This window comes from Trichechus manatus, unplaced genomic scaffold (genome assembly GCF_000243295.1).
Source record: "Trichechus manatus latirostris isolate Lorelei unplaced genomic scaffold, TriManLat1.0 scaffold00249, whole genome shotgun sequence".
Lineage (NCBI taxonomy): Eukaryota > Metazoa > Chordata > Mammalia > Sirenia > Trichechidae > Trichechus > Trichechus manatus.
This window is the reverse complement of record NW_004444185.1, coordinates 522,388-540,552: the sequence shown is the minus strand read 5'-3', so window position 1 is coordinate 540,552 and position 18,165 is coordinate 522,388. Positions and strand designations below refer to the sequence as shown.

The 18,165-nt window shown below is 46.2% G+C and overlaps 1 protein-coding gene across 1 annotated transcript; it reads left to right on the top strand.

Annotated features, from left to right (window-relative positions):
- Positions 1-13,554: 13,554 nt before the first annotated feature.
- On the top strand, positions 13,555-16,395 carry NEU2 (neuraminidase 2). The gene is made up of 2 exons (XM_004389508.1): positions 13,555-13,755; positions 15,466-16,395. The coding sequence occupies exons 1-2, from the start codon at positions 13,555-13,557 to the stop codon at positions 16,393-16,395; spliced, it is 1,131 nt and encodes a 376-aa protein (XP_004389565.1).
- Positions 16,396-18,165: the final 1,770 nt, after the last annotated feature.

Genomic DNA, 18,165 nt, shown 5'->3' with positions numbered 1-18,165 from the left:
GCCAGAATGCTCCTTAGAAGTGAGGATTACTAGACTCCATCTCACATACTTTGAACATGTTACCAGGAGGGGTCAGTCCCTGGAGAAGGATGTCATGCTTGGTAAAGTAGAGGATCAGTGAAAAAGAGGAAGACCCTCAATGAGATGGATTGACACAGTGGCTGAATCATGGGCTCAAGCATAACAAGGATTGTGAGGATGGCGCAGGACCAGGCAGTGTTTCGTTCTGTTGTACACGGAGTCACTACGAGTCAGAACTGACTCAGTGACACCTAACAACAACGACATGCCATCTTGTATCCTACTTTTTATACTTCACGCCATCCCAGCATTTTGTCATGCCACTATCTAGTCTTTAAAACATGATTCTAATTAATTAGCTTCCTAATATTCCCTTTTACACACATGTCACAATTTCTTTAACTAGTCCCCTATACTTAACACACATTTAAAATGCTTCTTCTGTGGCTCTATCAATTAAGTGACAGAAAAACTATGATGTAAAGACATAGTAAGGGGTTGAATATTGTTATCCAAAAATTCATATCCACTTGGAACTTCAGAAAGTGACCTTATTTGGAAAAAGAGTCTTTGCAGATGTAATTAGTTAAGATGAAGTCATACCGGAGTAGGTTGGGTCCTTATCCAATACGACTGGTGTGTTTATAAGAAAACAGAGCACTCAGAGAGACACACAGAGGGAAGATGTCCATGTGAAGACGGAGGCAGAGATTGGATTGATGCAGTTATAAGCTAAAGAGAACCAAGGAGCCACCAAAAGCTAGAAGAGGCAAGGAAGGACTCCCTAGGGCCTTCAGAGGGCGCATGGCCCTGCTGACACAGTGATTTCAGCTGTGTTTTAGTTGTGTTAAGCCATGCAGTTGATGGTCCTTTGTTATGGCAGTCCTGGGAAAATAATCAGGCATCCACTTCAAAGATGACCTGACTTCCTATGGAGTGTGAGTCAGTGCTGGCTTTCCTGGGGCCCTCCTTATGTGGGGCTTTCAAAGACAAACCGTGAGGTCAGACTGGCCTCACGGTCTCTCTCAGAGCTGGGCTTGGTCAGTGGAGGGCAGGCTGACCAGGAGCGAGAGGACCCTGATTAGGCAGTGCAGGGGGCCCTCTACCTGCAGGACCCCAGGGAAAGCTGACCTACCCCAGTGTGTATGCACCTGGCTCTGAGCCCAGGAACATCCAGAGCTGAGCAGCTGATCAAAGATATCGTGAAAGGACTTTGTCCAGTGGCGGGCAAGAAGCAAAGCAAGGGGGACTTCTACACCCTGGTTCTAGACGAAGACAAGAAGTGTACTTTGAACTGAATTTGACTGCCTTTTGATTTTTCCAGCTCCCGCAGCCTTGCCCACACAGTCTGGCAGTGGACTGGGGTGAGATGTTTTACATTCTGTGGCTGGGTGCCAGTGAATGACTTGTCCTTGGGAACGAGCTCATGACCTGGAGCCTTAGATCTTGTTATGGTGGGTACAGATGAAAAGGGCTCTTTGCCAGGTACTAGCATCTAATGGGAGTCCTGGGGTGGAGCAAACGTTAATGTACTTGACTGCTAACCGAAAGACTGGAGGTTTGAGTCTACCCAGGGACACCTTGGAAGAAACATCTGGTGATCTACTTCTGAAAAATCAGCCACTAAAAATCCTAAGGAGGACACTTCTACTAACACACATGGGGTCGCCATGAGTTGGATTCAGCTTGAGGGCAACTGGTTTTTAACATCTAATGAGTCCCTACCATGTGCCAGGTACTGGGCTAAGAGATTTAGATGGATTATTTCATTTTCTCCTCACATCAACCCTGCCAGGAAAAGTAGCATTCCTTTGTCCACTCAATGCACAATGCCAATTATGTGCCCAGAACTATCTAGACAGTGGGCTATAAGAACAGACCAGGTGTACAAGGTCTCTGCTGTCATGCAGCTTAGAGACATTGTGATATTTTTACCTGTATTTTTCAGAGGAGGAAACTGAGGTCCTAAGAAGTCAAGAAAATTGCCCCACTAACCCAGCTAGCCCATGACTCCTCTACCCTGAGTTTTCTGGACTCTTATAGGCCCTGGGAAGTTGGTTCCTTGTTGTGCTCACGTTTTGCTCACTGCATTCATTTCTAAGAGGAAACTTGACTCAGGCTGCCTCTTGGCTCATCCTCTGATTCAGACATGACTGTAGGGAGCTGGGCTGGATTCTTCCCAGCTAATGAGGAGTGGCGTCCTAATTGCACGAGGGCTGGGCCTGTGCACTGACACTGTCCCCAGAGCATGTTTGGTCAGATGAGTGGGAGGCAGATGTTGGGGACTCCCTTAGGAGTATATAGGTATGGACCCAATAGAGGAGGCCTTGAGACTTGAGGCAAGACCGGGAAGTGCAGAAGCTGCGCTGCTCCAGAACCCAACACCTCTGCTAACACATCCTTACTTCACGCCCAGGTGCCGGGATCTGAATTGGAACACTCTCCTTCAGGTATAGCTTATCTCTAATTTGACCCACATGTTTCTTTGTTGACATAAACAAGAGTCCTTCTGTATGAGGTAACTATGAAGTGATGGTGGGGTATTTGGGAATGTCTCAGACAATGGCAATTTTAAAAAGCATGCCAGCTCCTGGCACCTCAACCCCTATTGATATAACACCACCCTCTGTTCTTGGGATGCTGAGAGGACATGCTGGATGAGGAAGGTGTGGAGAAGGTTCAGATCAGCCAGCTCAGGAAGAAGCCGTAACTCTGTCCCCAAGTTAATGTTGGCTTGAACTTCCAAAAGGAAGTCCTGAATCAGTATGGGAGTTGAGAGAGCTCCTCCCAGCTTGGGATGGGCATCCTAGCAAAGCACTGGGCCCAAGCTGAGCCGTTAAACCCACTGGAAATGGATTTCTCTTGGGAAAAGAGGTTGACCATGCTTTGAGCTTGTTGCCGCCTAGGGTGGCTTTGCTGGTGCTGTTTGCTCTTTGGAGACAAGGTGTTAATCCAACATGGTAGCCAACAGGCAAAGGTCCCACCCAAAACCTAGCCCCCAAATAAGATTTATTCCTCTGGAGAAGCTGCAAAGTGCGCCTCCTTCTCGTTCTCCAGAACTGTTGGCAAATTGTTAAAATCATTTTTCTCACTTGCTGTTATTATGGGCTCCTGGAGGGCAGGGACCAGGGCATCTCTGTTTATCTGCTTCCTAACACATAGAAGGAGCTCACTACAGATGAGTAAACTCCCGAAGCATCTCCTGGAAGTCACAAGTGGATGCTGGTGCTGAGGTCTGTGGATTTGTGAGGTGTTCTCAAGGTTGTGCTCCTTTCAGGAGAGGGAGAGAGGCAGGCAGGAACCTCCACTGCGTGCTTATTGGCAGGAAGCCTTTCAGACTGAGTCCCAGCTCGAGGCCATGCAGCAGGACAGCCCAGTGGTTAGAAGCATGGGTTCTGGAATCTTGCAGATCAGGTTCAAATTGCACCTACCTCCACCACCCTTTGGCTGTGTGCTCCTGGGGAAGTCATTGAGCCCCTTCCTGACCCACTTCTCAGCTTCCCCACATGCAAGGGAGGCATTCTAAAGCCTGCCTTTTGGGTCTGTGTGGGCAGAAGTGAGCTTCTGTGTCTAGGATGCTTAACTCTGCGCTTGACACCTGCAAAGCCACGATCTGTGGCCCCTGCTGTTAGCCTTGGGGGAATCCTATGAAATTGATGATATTCAACGATTTTTCCCCCACTAAAAAATTTTTTCAGTGTAGTCAAATGTAACCTTTATAACTTCTGGGATTTTTTGTTTGTTCCATGTCCCCCCTCCCCCAGCTCCTGGTAACCACTAACGTACTCTGTCTCTATGCATTTGCCTACTCTAGATACTTCCTATAAGTAGAATCACACAATATTTGTCCTTTTGTGTTTGGCTTATTTCACTGAGGGTGTTTCCAAAGTTTATCCATGTCTTAGCATGTATCAGGATTTCATTTCTCTTTATGGCTGAATAATACTCTACTGAATGGTTATATGCCACATTTGGTTTATCCATTCATCTGTTGATAGATACTTGGGTTGTTTCCACTTCTTGGCTGTTGTGAATAATACTGGAATGAACATTGGTGTGAAAGTATCTGTTTGAGTCCCTGCTCTTAGTTCTCTGGGGCATATTCAACCATTTATGACCTACAAAAATAGTAATTTTCCATAATTCCACCTGATATTGTCATCTCCCGCGTTGTCTGGGTGCTGGCGTGTGAGACTGGGTATGCCAACGTCCCTGTCCACCCCACCCCCAAGGAGTCAGTCCCAGATCATCCAGAAATGCAGTGAGCCCCCCACCATCTGCCTCCTAGATCCTTGTCACAGCTCATCACCTCCTAGAGCTGGAAGGGGCCTGAGCGGCCACCTCACACAGCTCCCTTCTTACCAAATGAGGAGCTGGAACGCAGGAAATTGTAGGTTCCTGCCCAAAGGCACACAACCTGTTAGGAATGGAGCTAGGACCAAAATCTGATGTTTTTACTTCTCTGTTGCAATTCAATTCTTCTGACCCTCACTACCTGGAGTTAAGTTAGACTTCACCAATTGAGGACGTGGTCCTCCACAAAACTACCTCACTTTAGACACCAGCCCCAAGTTCAGGGATTCCCAGTCCACCTGCACTTCTGGCCAACTAGCTACAAATTTGGGAGTTCCCACTACCCTCTCAGGTTTGCTAGTTTGCTAGAACACTCTCAGAACCCAGGAAAACACCATACTTACTATTAGAATTTTATGATAGCCGGAAGGATATAAAAGAAGAGACACATGGGAAAAAGCTTCTGTGTCTTCTCCGCATGGAGTCAGAACATGTCACCTCTAGGCACATCGATGTATTGTCAACCAGGGAAGCTCACCTGAGCTTCGGTGTCAGTCATAGGCATAATTGATCGAATCATTAGCCATATGATTGGATTCAATCTCTAGCCCCCTCATCTCCCTGAGTTTGGACTGACATTACCCAGTGAGTCCTTCCGGCACCACCAGTCCCTACCATGACTCACCTTGCTGACACAAGCTAAACACTCACTTATGTAATCACTTAGGAAATTCCAAGGCTTTAGAGCTTACCTCCCGGAAGCCAGGGACAAAAACCAAATTGTTTGGGTGAAGTAATTCTTAACCCCACAACTCCTAATTCAGTTGTCTTCTAATACATCAGTCTGAAGCTATGGCCAATGTTAAAGCCAGAGCTGGGTTAAAGGCAGATCAGCTATCTCCAAGAGCTGCTGAACATTACTGCAAATTTGAGGAAAACTGCATTTTCCAGAACTCCTCTCCAAGAGATCACTGCATTGGGTTAGAAGTATTACTTAGTCCCAGCTCTGCCATTTACAAGTTGTATGAGCTCAGTTTCCTCACCTGCACAATGGAATAATAATTGTGTCTACTGTGTGGTTGTGTTGTGAGGATTAAATGGATAGTAGTTGTAAAGCCCTTAGAGTGCCTAGTACTCTAAGTACTAGTGTTTGTTATAAGTGTTTGTTATTATTTTATGAAGTCATAAGGAGGATGGGCCTGGGACATGCAGGGCTCTCGTGTTGTTGGTGAGTGTGCAATTTTGGGCCAGAGCTGAATTGCTGAGGAGAGTAGAGAAAAGCCCTCCAACTGAAACCGAGGGCCACCAAAGACCCAGCTTTGTCTTTGAATACATGTGGAACAAATGCTTAAAACGTGGAAGAGCCTGTAGGGTCTGAGGTTAGCAAGAGTCCAAGATTTCCTGCCTCTACACCAACGTCTCTTCATAAGGGGCCTCACTCTAAGCAACACGGGTTTTACAGAGTCAGGAAGTTGTGAGGTCAAATGAGGCCATATCTGAAGAGCACTCAGACCAGTCCTGATTCTCAGTGAGCCCTATCTAGGTATTTGGCAATACTAGTAACTCTTCCTCCCTCACTAGAACACAAACCTCACAGTGCAGGAATCTTTGTCTGCTTATTCATGGATACATCCCAAGTTCTTAGAATGATGCTGGGCTCATAGTAGACACACAGTAAATTTTTGTTACATGAATGAATGAATTTGTCTCTATGCAGAGGGAGATTGGAGGCTGTTATGGATTGAATTGTGTCCCCTAAAAATATGTGTTGTAAATCCTAACCCCAGGAGCCCTGGTGGCACAGTGGTGAAGGAACTCGGCTACTAACCAGAAGATCGGTGGTTTGAACCCACCAGCAGCTCCGCCGGAGAACCGTGTGGCAGTCTACTCCTGTAAAGATTAAAAATAAAAATAAAAATAGAAAAAAAGACAAACCCGATGCCAATTCCGACTCATAATGACCTTATAGGACAGAATAGAACTGCCTTGGAAACCCTCTGGGGCAGTCCTACTCTGTCCTATAGAGTCTCTATGAGTTGGGATTGACTATAGGGCAATGGGAATACCTGTGGTTATAATCCCATTTGGGAATGGGTTTTCTTTGTTATGTTAATGAGACAGTATTACTGTAGGGTGTGTTTTAAGTGAATCTCTTTTGAGATATAAAAGAGCAGATTGAGCAAGCAACCGGGCAAGCAAGTAGAGATGAGGGAAGATAGATGTCACACCACATGAGATCTCCAAGGAACCAAGAAACAGAAGCTGAAAAGAGACAAGGACCTTCTGCCCAGAGCCAACAGAGAGAGAGAGAGAGAGCCTTCCTCTAGAGCTGGTGCACTGAATTCAGACTTCTAACTTCCTAAAAAGTGAGAAAATAAATTTCTGTTTGTTAAAGCCACCCCCCTGTGGTATTTCTGTTAGCGCTGCACTAGATAACTAAGACAGAGACTAAAGGAGGAGTTCAGAAAGCAGTCACAGACACTGTGGAAATCATTCAATCACACAGGCATTCTCAATTCCTCCCTAATCACCCTCTAGATCATATCGATTCTGCTGCACTCATCTTGCAGAGCCTGGATGCCACTGTCTCTGCTTCATCCTGGCTTTCATCTTATCTCACCTGAAAAATTTCTCCTGAAACTGAAACAGGGACTTCCTAAAAAATGAATTGGGTTAGATCACTCCTTTGCCTAACAATGTTTGAAGTCTTCCTATTGCCTCCAGGATAAAATCCAACTGCCTATGGCCAATAAGCATATGCAAAGATGCTTAACATCCTCAGTCATTTGGGAAAGGCAAATCAAAACCACAGTGAGATGCCACTTCACACCCACTACCAGTTGTGGCTAAGTTGATTCCGACTCATGGTGACCCCATGTGTGTCAGAGTAGAACTGTGCTCCATGGGGTTTTCAGTGGCTGATTTTTTTTTTTTTTTTTTTGAGGTGAAGTCCTGCATGGGGACTAACATTAACAAGATGGGAGAATTGTGGATCTGCCAACACGAAACTTTCCACAGAGACAGAATCAGTAACCAATTGCCCTCAAGTCGACTCCAGTGCATGGTGACCCTCTGTGTGTCAGAGTAGAGCTGTGCTTCACAGGGTTTTCAATGGCTGATTTTTTGGAAGTAGATTGCCAGGGCTTTCTTCCGAGGCACTTCTGGGTGAATTTGAATGTCCAACCTTTTGGTTAACAGCCGAGTGCATTAACCATTTGCACCACCCAGGGACTCCTCATACCCACTACAATGGCCATAATAAAAATGATGGACAATATCATTAGCACTGCTGTGGAGAAATTGGAATCCTCGAACACTGTGGTGGGAATGTAAAATGGCATAGCTCCTGTAGAAAACAGCTTGGTAGTTCCTCGAAAAACTAAATAGAGGATTACCATACGACCCAGCAGATCCCTGGTGGTACAGTGGTTAAGAGCTATGGCTACTAATTAAAAGGTCAGCAGTCTGAATCCAGCAGCTGCTCCTTGGAAACTCTATGGGGCAGTTCTACTCTGTCCTATACAGTCACTATGAATTGGAATTGACTCTATGGCAACGGGTTTGGTGTTTTGTTTTGTTTTGTTTTCGGTATATGACCCAGGAATTCCGCTTCGAAGGATATAATCAGAGAGAAGAGAAAATGGGTCAGGGGAGAGGGTACAGACTCCAGTCAGTCTACAAACAAACTTGCACATGAATATTCATAGCAGCATTATTCATAATAGCAAAAAATGGAAACAACCCAAATGTCCATCAGTTAATGAGTGGATTAAAAGAATGTGGTATATCCGTGCATGGTCCTTGATGGCATGAATGTTTTGCACTCTACTACTAACTTAAAGGTTGTCAGTTCAAACCCACCCAGCAGCAAAGATTACAGCCAAGAAAACCATATGGACGAACTACTACCTCCTTTGCCATGAGACCAGAAGAAATGGATGGTGCCCAACTACCATTACTAAACGTTTTGATCAAGGACTCAGTAGATGAATCCTGATCAAAAGGAGGGAAAAATGCAGAACATAATTTCAAATTCTTATTGGAAACCAGACTTCTCCATTGAGACTGGAGGGATCCCTGAATCTATTGCCTAGAAACAACTTTTAAGCCTTGAATCAAAACTATCCCATAAAGTCGTCTTTAAACTAGACAACAATTTAGCTCATTTAATAATGTTTGCCTTGAGCATTGCCCTCTTTTAAAGAATAATCTATATGAGATTAAATGGACAACAGTAGAAGGTCAGCGAAAAAGAGGAAGACCCTCAAGGAGATGAACTGACACAGTGGCTTCAACAGTGGGCTCAAACATAGCAACGACTGTTAGGATGGCGCAGGACCGGGCAATGTTTCGCTTTGTTGTACCCAGGGTTGCTATGAGTTGGAACCGACTTGACCTCACCTAACAACAACTCTAAACCACAGATGAGAACTTTAAGGGGCAGAGAGTCTAAGTTAACAGTAATGAAACAGTATGGACAGAGATAGGAAGAATGGTGATACAGTATGAAGTATATTGTCAATGAACAGTACATGTAAAAATTATTGAATGACTGTATTTTTTTGTGTATATTTTCACCAAAAAGAAAAGAAAGAAAGAAAGCTCTATGGAGCAGTTCTACTCTGTAACACATTGGGTTGCCATGAGTTGGAATCAACTGGACCACAACAGGGTTTTATATCCATACAAAAACACCACCACCAACAACAAACTCATCGCCATGAAGTCAATTCTGACTCATAGCAACCCTGTAGGGAATTTTATTTGGCCATAAAGACAAATAAAGACTGATACATGTTACAACATGGATGAACCTTGGAAACATTATTCTGAGTGAAAGAAGCTAGTCAAAGAGGACCACATATTACATGATTCCATTTATATGAAATCTCCAGAATAGAAGAGGCAAATCCACAGAGTCAAAAAGTAGATACGTGGTTGCCAAGGGCTGGGGGAAGGGCGAAAATGGCAGGACTGCTAACTGGTATGGGCTTTCTTTTTGGTGTGATGAAAATGTTGTGGAGTTAGATAGTAGCGACGGTTGCTTGCACAACCTGTGAATATATTTAAAACCACTGCGCTGTACACTTTTAAAGGGTGAATTTTATATGTGTGGATTTTATCTCAATTAGAAGAAAAAAATCCCGCTCCTTGAAGGTGTTTCAGCCAGGGGTTCCAATCGTTCGTCCTGGCCAGTGCCCCCACCCTCTCCCCTACCCCATTTTCTCTTCTCTCTAAGCCAACCCATCAGTTCTTGTCACACACAGCTCACGGAACCTAACAGTCCCTTTCTTAGACCTCCTATCGGGCCCTTGATCCTCCCTCTGAAGTCCCCTCCTCTTTCTCCACCTCGAAAACCCTGCTTCCATCTTCACTTCTGCTTCCTCCAGAAGACCTTCCCTGTCTTGTTTCTCTTCTGGAATTTCTATGTAGATGTCCTCAGCTAGGAAACCGTGGTGGCATAGTGGTTAAAAGCTATGGCTCCTGACCAAAAGGTCGGCAGTTAGAATCCTGGATCCAGCAGGCGCTCCTTGGGAACCCTATGGGGCTATTCTACTCTGTCCTATAGGGTCACTATGGGTAGGAATCAACTGGATGGCAACGAGTTTGGCCCTCAGCTAACCTACCTTCCTCCTTCCCTCCTTCCCACACTGTATAGAAAAGGCCAGCTTATTGTAATAGGTACAGAAAGTTTGGGCCTTGAGGACATTTAAATTAGAAACAATCATTTTAATCCAAATTATAACAACGCTGTTGAATTTTCATCGAGAACAGGCTTTCCAAAGCAAACTCCATTGACCATAAATAAACCCTTGATCAATTTTCTACAAAACTATTAAACTGTATCTTCCCCCCTCCCATTTTTATTTTTAATCAGATTTGATCATTTTCCATTTCCATTTGACAGCAGAATTTCCACTTAGCTGCGGTTATGTCTACCAAGCCCCCCTTTTCTGGGATTAGAGGCTGCAGATTTAGATTTTATGATGAAGACTGAACTCTTCCAGTCATGTTCAGGCCATGATGCTTTTCTCCTTGTGCAGCATTTCCCTTACGAGCTTTATTTTGTTATGTTTTCCTAACAATAATAGTCATTATGGATTGAATAAAAGACTGATTAAAAACAAACAAACCAACCCAAACCAGTTGTCTTTGAGTCAATTCTGACTCATGACAACTCCGTGTGTGTCAGAGTAGAACTGTGCTCCATAGGGTTTCATGACTGTGCCTGTAAGAAGCAGATCTCCAGGCCTTTCTTCTGAGGCACCTCTGGGGGGGTTTGGACCACCAAACTTTTGGTTAGTAGCTGAGCGCATAACCATTTGTTCCACCCAAGGACTCCTTAAAAGACAGACAGGTTACATTTCTGTCTCAAAAGATTTAAGTTACACAACTATTATGGCCTCCACCACACTGAGTCTAGTACAACTAGATGGTGCCTGGCTACCACCACTGACTGCTGTGTCAGGGATCACAATAGAGGGTCCCAGACAGAGCAGGAGAAAAATGTCGAACAAAATTCTAACTCCAAAAAAAAGACCAGACTTACTGGTCTGACAGAGACGGGAGAAACCCCGAGAGTATGGTCCCCGGACACACTTTTAGCCTAGGAATGAAGGGGGAGGTTCACCTTTTAGCCAAAGATTGGACAGACCCATAGGACAAAATGAGACTGAATGGGCACACCAGCCCAGGACAAGGACTTGACGGCAGGAGGGGACAAGAAAGCTGGTAATAGAACCCAAGGTCGAGAAGGGAAAGTACGGGCATGTCAACCAATGCCATAAAACAATGTATGTACTGTTTAATGAGAAGCTAGTTTGTTCTATAAACCTTCATCTAAAGTACAATAAAAAAATAAAATAAAATAAATGGGATACAAAAAAAAAAAAAAAAGGAGAGGCCATTAAGAAAATTCTAGAAGGGAAACAAAGCATGCAAACCTACTTTATTAAGCTGGCTAGAAATAAAAGTAAAAGTTGAAAGACTAGAGTTTGTTTACAAAAAGCCAATTGAGAAAATTTTTATTATTCCATGCCCAGGCAGTGACTGACCCAAGGTCATGCAGACAGTTACTGGCAGACCTAAGGTGTCCTGTTGGTTCAGACCTGCTTGTGATTTTGTGGGTTGGGCAAGTCAGCTACATTCTAGAATGAAATGTTAGCAAGACCTCCATGGCTACAGAACACGTCCTCCAACCCAGAGTTTAGCAGTGATAAACTGGACATTCTGATCTCTATCTGACTGCTGACTATCAGTCAGTTCCCATTTAGAGTGTAAGTTATTGATCCTCTAAACTCCAGCAAACTTCAGACTTGGTAGGTCTTTGTGTATGAATGTATATATAGAGAGACGTGCCAAGTCTCAATTTCATTTAAGCTTCTTTTATTGTGCACCTATTATGGGAAGATAGCATCTAAGTATTGGGAATATAAAGGTGAACAAAACATATACCCTTGCTCTCATGGAGACTGCATTTGCGAAACATTGAAGACATCAAACGAATACTAGCACATGTGACTATATGCTTACATATAAACTACAGCTGTGAAGGGATCTCTAGAGGAAAACTTCAGGGTGCTATGGGATCATACGATGGCGTGGAATAGAGAAGAGCCTAATCTAGATGAAGAGATCATAGAAAAATGACGTGTAAAGTGAAACATTAAGGATAAGCAGAAGGATGCCAAGCAAAGGATCAAGGGAAAAGAGCAAAAATAGCACGTGCAAGAGCCCTGTGGCAGGAAGGAATTTGATATATTAAGACACTCAAATTGCTTATTATGTTTCCTTAGCTGTGATTTATATAAAATATTTATGTTCTGAGTCAGAGTTCTGAAAACTTTCTATAAAGGGCCATATAGTAAATATTTTCAGCTTTGTGAGTCAGTCTCTGTCACAGCTACTCAGCTCTGCCATGGTAGCACCAGCAAAGAAGCCATAGACAATATGTAAATGAATGGGTATGGCTGTCTTCTAATAAAACTTTATTTACATAAACACGTGGGGGAGGTGCTGCAGGCCATTAAAATTTTGTTTTTTAAATTAAGTTTTAAATAGATAATACAAGTACATGGTAGAAACACACACACACACACACACGCACACACACACACACACACAAGCAATACAAAGAGAGCATACAGAGGAAAGCCTATGACCTTCCCACTTCCCTTCCCCCCAAAGGCCATGTCACAGGCAGGGCTCCGCAGGATGATCAGGTAGGAGTTTATCAGGGAGTGCTCCTGAGGTCAGCACCGTGGAAGGGATGAGAAGGCTGCAGGACTGGGCAGAGGGACAAGCTGGGCTTCGATGCAGGGAAGGGCTCAGCTGACCCATGGGAGCCCTGAGCTGGGCCGACCCTTTAGAATTGCCTCAAGATGGGCTGACTGGTCTTTATACTCTGGTGTAGGCCGGTCATGGGGAATGGCCTCGGGAGGAGGTTCTTCTCAGCTGTGGTTCTTCTCAGCCCTGCCTCCCCATGCTGACAGCTGAGGGCCCTCTGGTCAGTGACCAGCATGCCTCACAGCTAGGGGCAAGTCCTTCAGTCCTGAAGGGGTCCTAGGTCGCCTAGCTGTCACCAGAGTGTCTCCGGCCTCCCCCTGCCCTTTCTGTTTTTATTTTCCTGTGGCTCTGGAGGATCCTCTCAGTCCCCTCAGCTCCTCAGCAGTCTCTCTCTTCACTTCCCATCAGCCCCCTCTCCCTGCCCTCAGGGCAGAGCCCACACAGTGGGAGCAGCTGGGCCTTGGCCTCAGGCAGCCTGGGGAGGGATAAGTAAGGCTTTTTTCCCTCTTTTTTTTTTTTTTTTTCCAAAAACAACTTTCTAGGGCTCTGGAGTTATAAAAATCTCCCGTGTGTCATTTTCTGGCAGTTGGACAGCTGCAGAATGCCACTTGGCAAGCGTTCTTGCCTATCCGATGTTTTAACATTTGATTGATGGGTTGGGTTTGGCAAGAGCAGTTGAAGGCTATCACAAATCTGTTGCATCTGATGTTTAATAACTTATAAATAAAAATATAATATAGGATACAGTTTTCCAAATGCCCCTTCCCCAATTTCTCATGGACTGAGTACTGCCACACCTGTGGGTGGCACAGGGACCCCATGTGGGGAAGAGGACAAGCCACTCTGGACATCCAGTGGGTGAGCACACCTGCCTTTGTGGAAGACTTGGCCCCCTCGAGTGTGGCTACAAGATGTGACTAAAGGTGACTCAACTTCCTTTCTGCCCCCAGCCCTATGGCTTCTCGCCCTGTGCTGCAGAGGGAGAGTGTGTTCCAGACAGGTGACTATGTCTACAGAATCCCTGCTCTGCTCTACCTGCCCCAGCAGAATACCCTGCTGGCCTTTGCGGAGAGGCGGGTGGGCAAGGCGGATGAGCATGCAGAGCTGATCGTCCTGCGCAGAGGGGGCTACAACTCGACCACCCACCAGGTCCAGGTAAGGCCCATGTGGTAACAGTTGCTCCTCCAGGGTTCCTCTGTATACTCCTTTTTGCTGGTGAGTGTTCAGGAGCCAGGCCTGGGTCTAATGGAATGCAAGACAATTAGATGACCGAGGTCTGGGGAGAGGAAAGGAAAAGACACTTGGAGAGCCCAAGATGGCCCTGGGGAACCATCCCAGGATGTGCAGATTCAGTGACCACCTGGACCTCACATGGGTTCACCCTGAACAAGTCCAGTTGGCCTGGACACATCCGCTTATTGCATGACTGGACAAGTTGGTCCATCTTTGCATCTCAGGGGTGTAGCACATCCTAGGTACTCTGTAAATGTATGTTGATGGGAACGGGCATACCTAGAACAGTTAAAATGAAGAGAGGGCTGCCGAGGAGGGAGTGGAGTTGGAGCCCTGGCTCCTATCACTCCAGGAGGATGTTGTAGGAGGATGCAAGTGTTAGATGAGGAGTTCTCCTAGATGACCTAGACAGGGAGGCCAACGCCCAGAGAGGTTTTCCTACATCCCTGAGAACCTCCTGGGGAACTAGTTCAGTATCACCAATCTGAGGGGGTTGTATTGTTTCAGTAAAATTAACCTGGGAGGGGGGTTGAGGTAATTGTGTCTTGAAGTTTCAGCAGGTATATCAAGTAATTCATTTGATGAGGATACCTAGGGGTGGCTTATCATATTTGAAGGGCTTAATATTATTAATATCAGCATTTTGTGTTCACTATTACATAGTATCTGTTTAGAGCATAGGGATTTGAAGCAGGTAGACCTGGGTTCAAGTCCTGGTTCCACCACTTCCCAACAGTGTGACCCTGGGCAACTCATCTACCCTTTCTAAGCGTCTCTTTCTCCAGATGTAAGATGGAGCTAATAACACCTGTCCCTGAGGGGCTGGGGGCTAGATGAGACAGGGGCAATAGAGTCCTGGCATAGTGTCTAAGCTTAGGATTGCTCATGGTGGTGGGTAGCTGTTAAAGAATGGGACAGATGGCTGAGCTGCACACATATGACATAGAGTCGAGGGGGTTACAGAAGCTCAGTATGAGTACTCCGTGTCACAGGGCTTCCCCCTTCTGTTGTTGTCGTCGTTAATTGCCATCCAGTCAGCTCCGACTCACGGCAACCTTATGTATAACAGAACAAAATGTCGCCCAGTCCTGCACCATCTTCTTGATCATTGGTATGTTTGAGTCCATTGTTGCAGCTACTTCCACTTCTAGCTACCTTAATAGAGAATGGTGTGTAGGAGACAGAAGGTGAAAGTCAAATTTTGTCCCACATTGGTCAGACTGTTGTGATCACTACTAGGGCTTCCCTTTTCAAGATGGCAGACAGGACTTTGATGATGGGTTGAAGGAACCAGGATGAAGCTAAGAATGGCCCATGATTAAGACATCTTGGTATGGGGTGGGGGGTCTAGTACATCGTAGGTGCTCTGCAAACGTATGCTGACAGGAATGGGCATACCTAGAGCAGTTCAAATGCAGAGCAGGCTATCACTGCGGGAGTGGAGTTGGAGCCCTGGCTCCCACGGCTCTGGGGAGATATTGTAGGAGGATGTGGTTGTTGGATGAAGAGTTCTCCTACGTTACCTTTGGTTCTGAGCCCCCATGAGTCACAAGTACCCCAAGGTTGTAGCTCCTGTCACTATCACTGGCTGTGTCAAGGTTAAGCTTGTCCTTCTTCTCTCCTCACATCCAGTGGCAAGACCAGGAGGTGGTTGCCCAAGCCCAGCTGGCAGGTCACCGGTCCATGAACCCATGCCCCTTGTACGATGAGAAGACTGGAACCCTTTTCCTCTTCTTCATTGCCATTTCAGGGCAGGTTTCTGAGCAACACCAGCTCCAAACAAGGGTCAACGTGACCCGGTTGTGCCAAGTCACCAGCACAGACCACGGGAAGACCTGGAGCCCGCCCAGAGACCTCACCAACACTGCCATTGGCTCGGCCCACAGGGAATGGGCCACCTTTGCCGTGGGCCCGGGCCACTGTCTGCAGCTGCATAACAAGACCAGAAGCCTGGTGCTGCCTGCCTATGCTTACCGGAACCTTCACCCCCTCCAGGTGCCTCCCCCCTTTGCCTTCTGCTTCCTCAGTCATGACCACGGACACACTTGGGAACGAGGGCACTTTGTGGCCCAGGAAACCCTGGAGTGCCAAGTGGCTGAACTTGGGGTTGGGGAGCAGAGTGTGGTGTATCTCAATGCCAGAAGCTTCAGGAGAACCAGGGTCCAGGCCGAGAGCACCAACGACGGGCTCAAATTTAAGAAGCCCCAACCAGTGAAGAAGCTAGTGGAACCTCCTAATGGCTGCCACGGGAGCATCATCAGCTTCTCCAGCCCCCACGCAGAGTCAGCCTCCTCGGACAAGTGGCTGCTCTACATTCACCCAGCAGACCCAAAGCAGAGGTCTAACCTGGGGGTGTACCTCAACAAGTGGCCGCTGGATCCCGAGGCCTGGTCCGAGCCTTCTCTGCTGGCTGTGGGCAGCTGTGCCTATTCTGACCTCCAGAGCATGGGAGCTGGGCCCGATGGGTCCCCCCAGTTTGGGTGTCTGTACGAGTCTGATAATTACGGGAAGATCGTCTTCGTGCTATTCACTCTGAAGCAAGCCTTCCCAGCTGAGATCTGACTCCATGAGCCAATTGCAGGCCAGTCAAGGATGGCTTCCTGCTGGCCCAGAGCCCTCATCTTCTTTACGCACTGAAAGGCTAGTTATCTTCCTTTTCTTTGGGGGCCCTCTGGACTTTGGATGCCAGCTTTTGGTTCTCCTCATTAAAAGTATGTGGAGAGAGCTGCCTCTTGGCCGTTTTCCTTCTTCCTTGCTTCAATTTTCCCAGAAGATTCTATTTTCAGCCCAGAAGTGAAAGAATCTAGCTTCCCGTAGCCCCTTGTAAGGGAAAGTGCTGAGAGTTCACAGCGACTGCTCCGCACAGCTCAACCTGCCTGCCCCCGCCCCCATCTTCTGTGTAGGTCTCCATACATGATCTGTTGTGTTCCTGGGGAAAGGCCAGAGACAAAGAGATGTAAATTAGCAGAGGTGTGTGTGTGTGTACATGTGTGTATGTGTGTATGTGTGTGTTCTTGCTACGGCTTCAGAGCTGCTCTGTGTGGGGTGTAGCTTCTCAGGGAGGCAAGACAGGGTCTAGGAAAATGAGATTTGCTAAAGTCATTGCATTTGTTTTCTAGGGCTGCTGTAAACAAATTACAACAATCTTGGTGGCTTAGAACAACAGGACTTTGTCCTCTCAGGGTTCTGGAAGCTGGAAGTCTGAAGTCAAGGTGTCGGCAGGGCCGCGCTCCCCTCAAAGGCTCTATGGGAGAAGCTGTTCTTTGCCTCTTCCAGCTCCTGGTGGCTCTAGGTGCTCCTTGGCTTGTGGCGTCATCACTCCAATCTCTGCCTCCGTCTTCTTGGGGCTGTCCTCCCTCTTTTTTGTCTTCTCCTCTTTTGTCTCTCTTCAAGACACTTGCTCTTGGGTTTAGGGCCCACCTGGATAATGCAGAATGATCTCTTTTGAGATCTTGAACTTAATTACATCTGCAGAGATCCTTTTTTTCCAAATAAAGCCACACTCACAGATTCTGGGGATTAGGACATGGACGTATACTTTGGAGACCACCATTGAGCCCATGACAGTCTTCATGAGTTACTTCTATAGAGGTGAGGTGGCTAAAGGTAGGCATTAATGCAGATGAATCAGATAGCTCAGAGGAACCGAGGGGGCGGGAGGGGGCCGAGCTGTTGGGTGCACATCTGTGGCATGGAGCTTCTCTGGGGCACCTGGTCTTTGTGGTGATGGATAGGGCTACATGCAGGTTAACAGCGTGAGAGAGAATGCTAGGCTCATATAGTTCTTGCAGTCTTAAAAGAGCTGGCAGAAAGCAACTCCTTGGTTGTCTAAAGGGGTCACAACCTGAGAGGGAGCCTGGCTGGCTGGAGGGAACCCTCTGATCTCCTGGGGCCTTCAGGGGTCTTTGTCACACATGTCCTGTGGAACGGCGGACTTGCCACCCCCCTCACCCTCTTATTGGCTCTCCATCTCAAGGTGATAAACATCAACATCTAGAATATATAAAAAGCGTCTACAAATCAATAAGAAAAACACAAACAATCCAATAAAAATGGGCAAAAGACGTGAACAGGTACTTCACAAAAGAGGATATTTTAAATAACACTAAACACATGAAAAGATGCTCAAAATCATTAGTCATCAGGAAAATGCAAGTTAAATTAAAACCACAAGATACTTACCACTAGAATGACTAAAATAAAAAAGACTGACAATGCCAAGTATCAGCAAGGATGCAGAACAACTGGAATTCATGTATTTCTGGAGGAAGTGGAACTGGTACACCACTTTGGAAAGCTGTTTGGCAGTACCTGCTAAAACCAAACTACCCC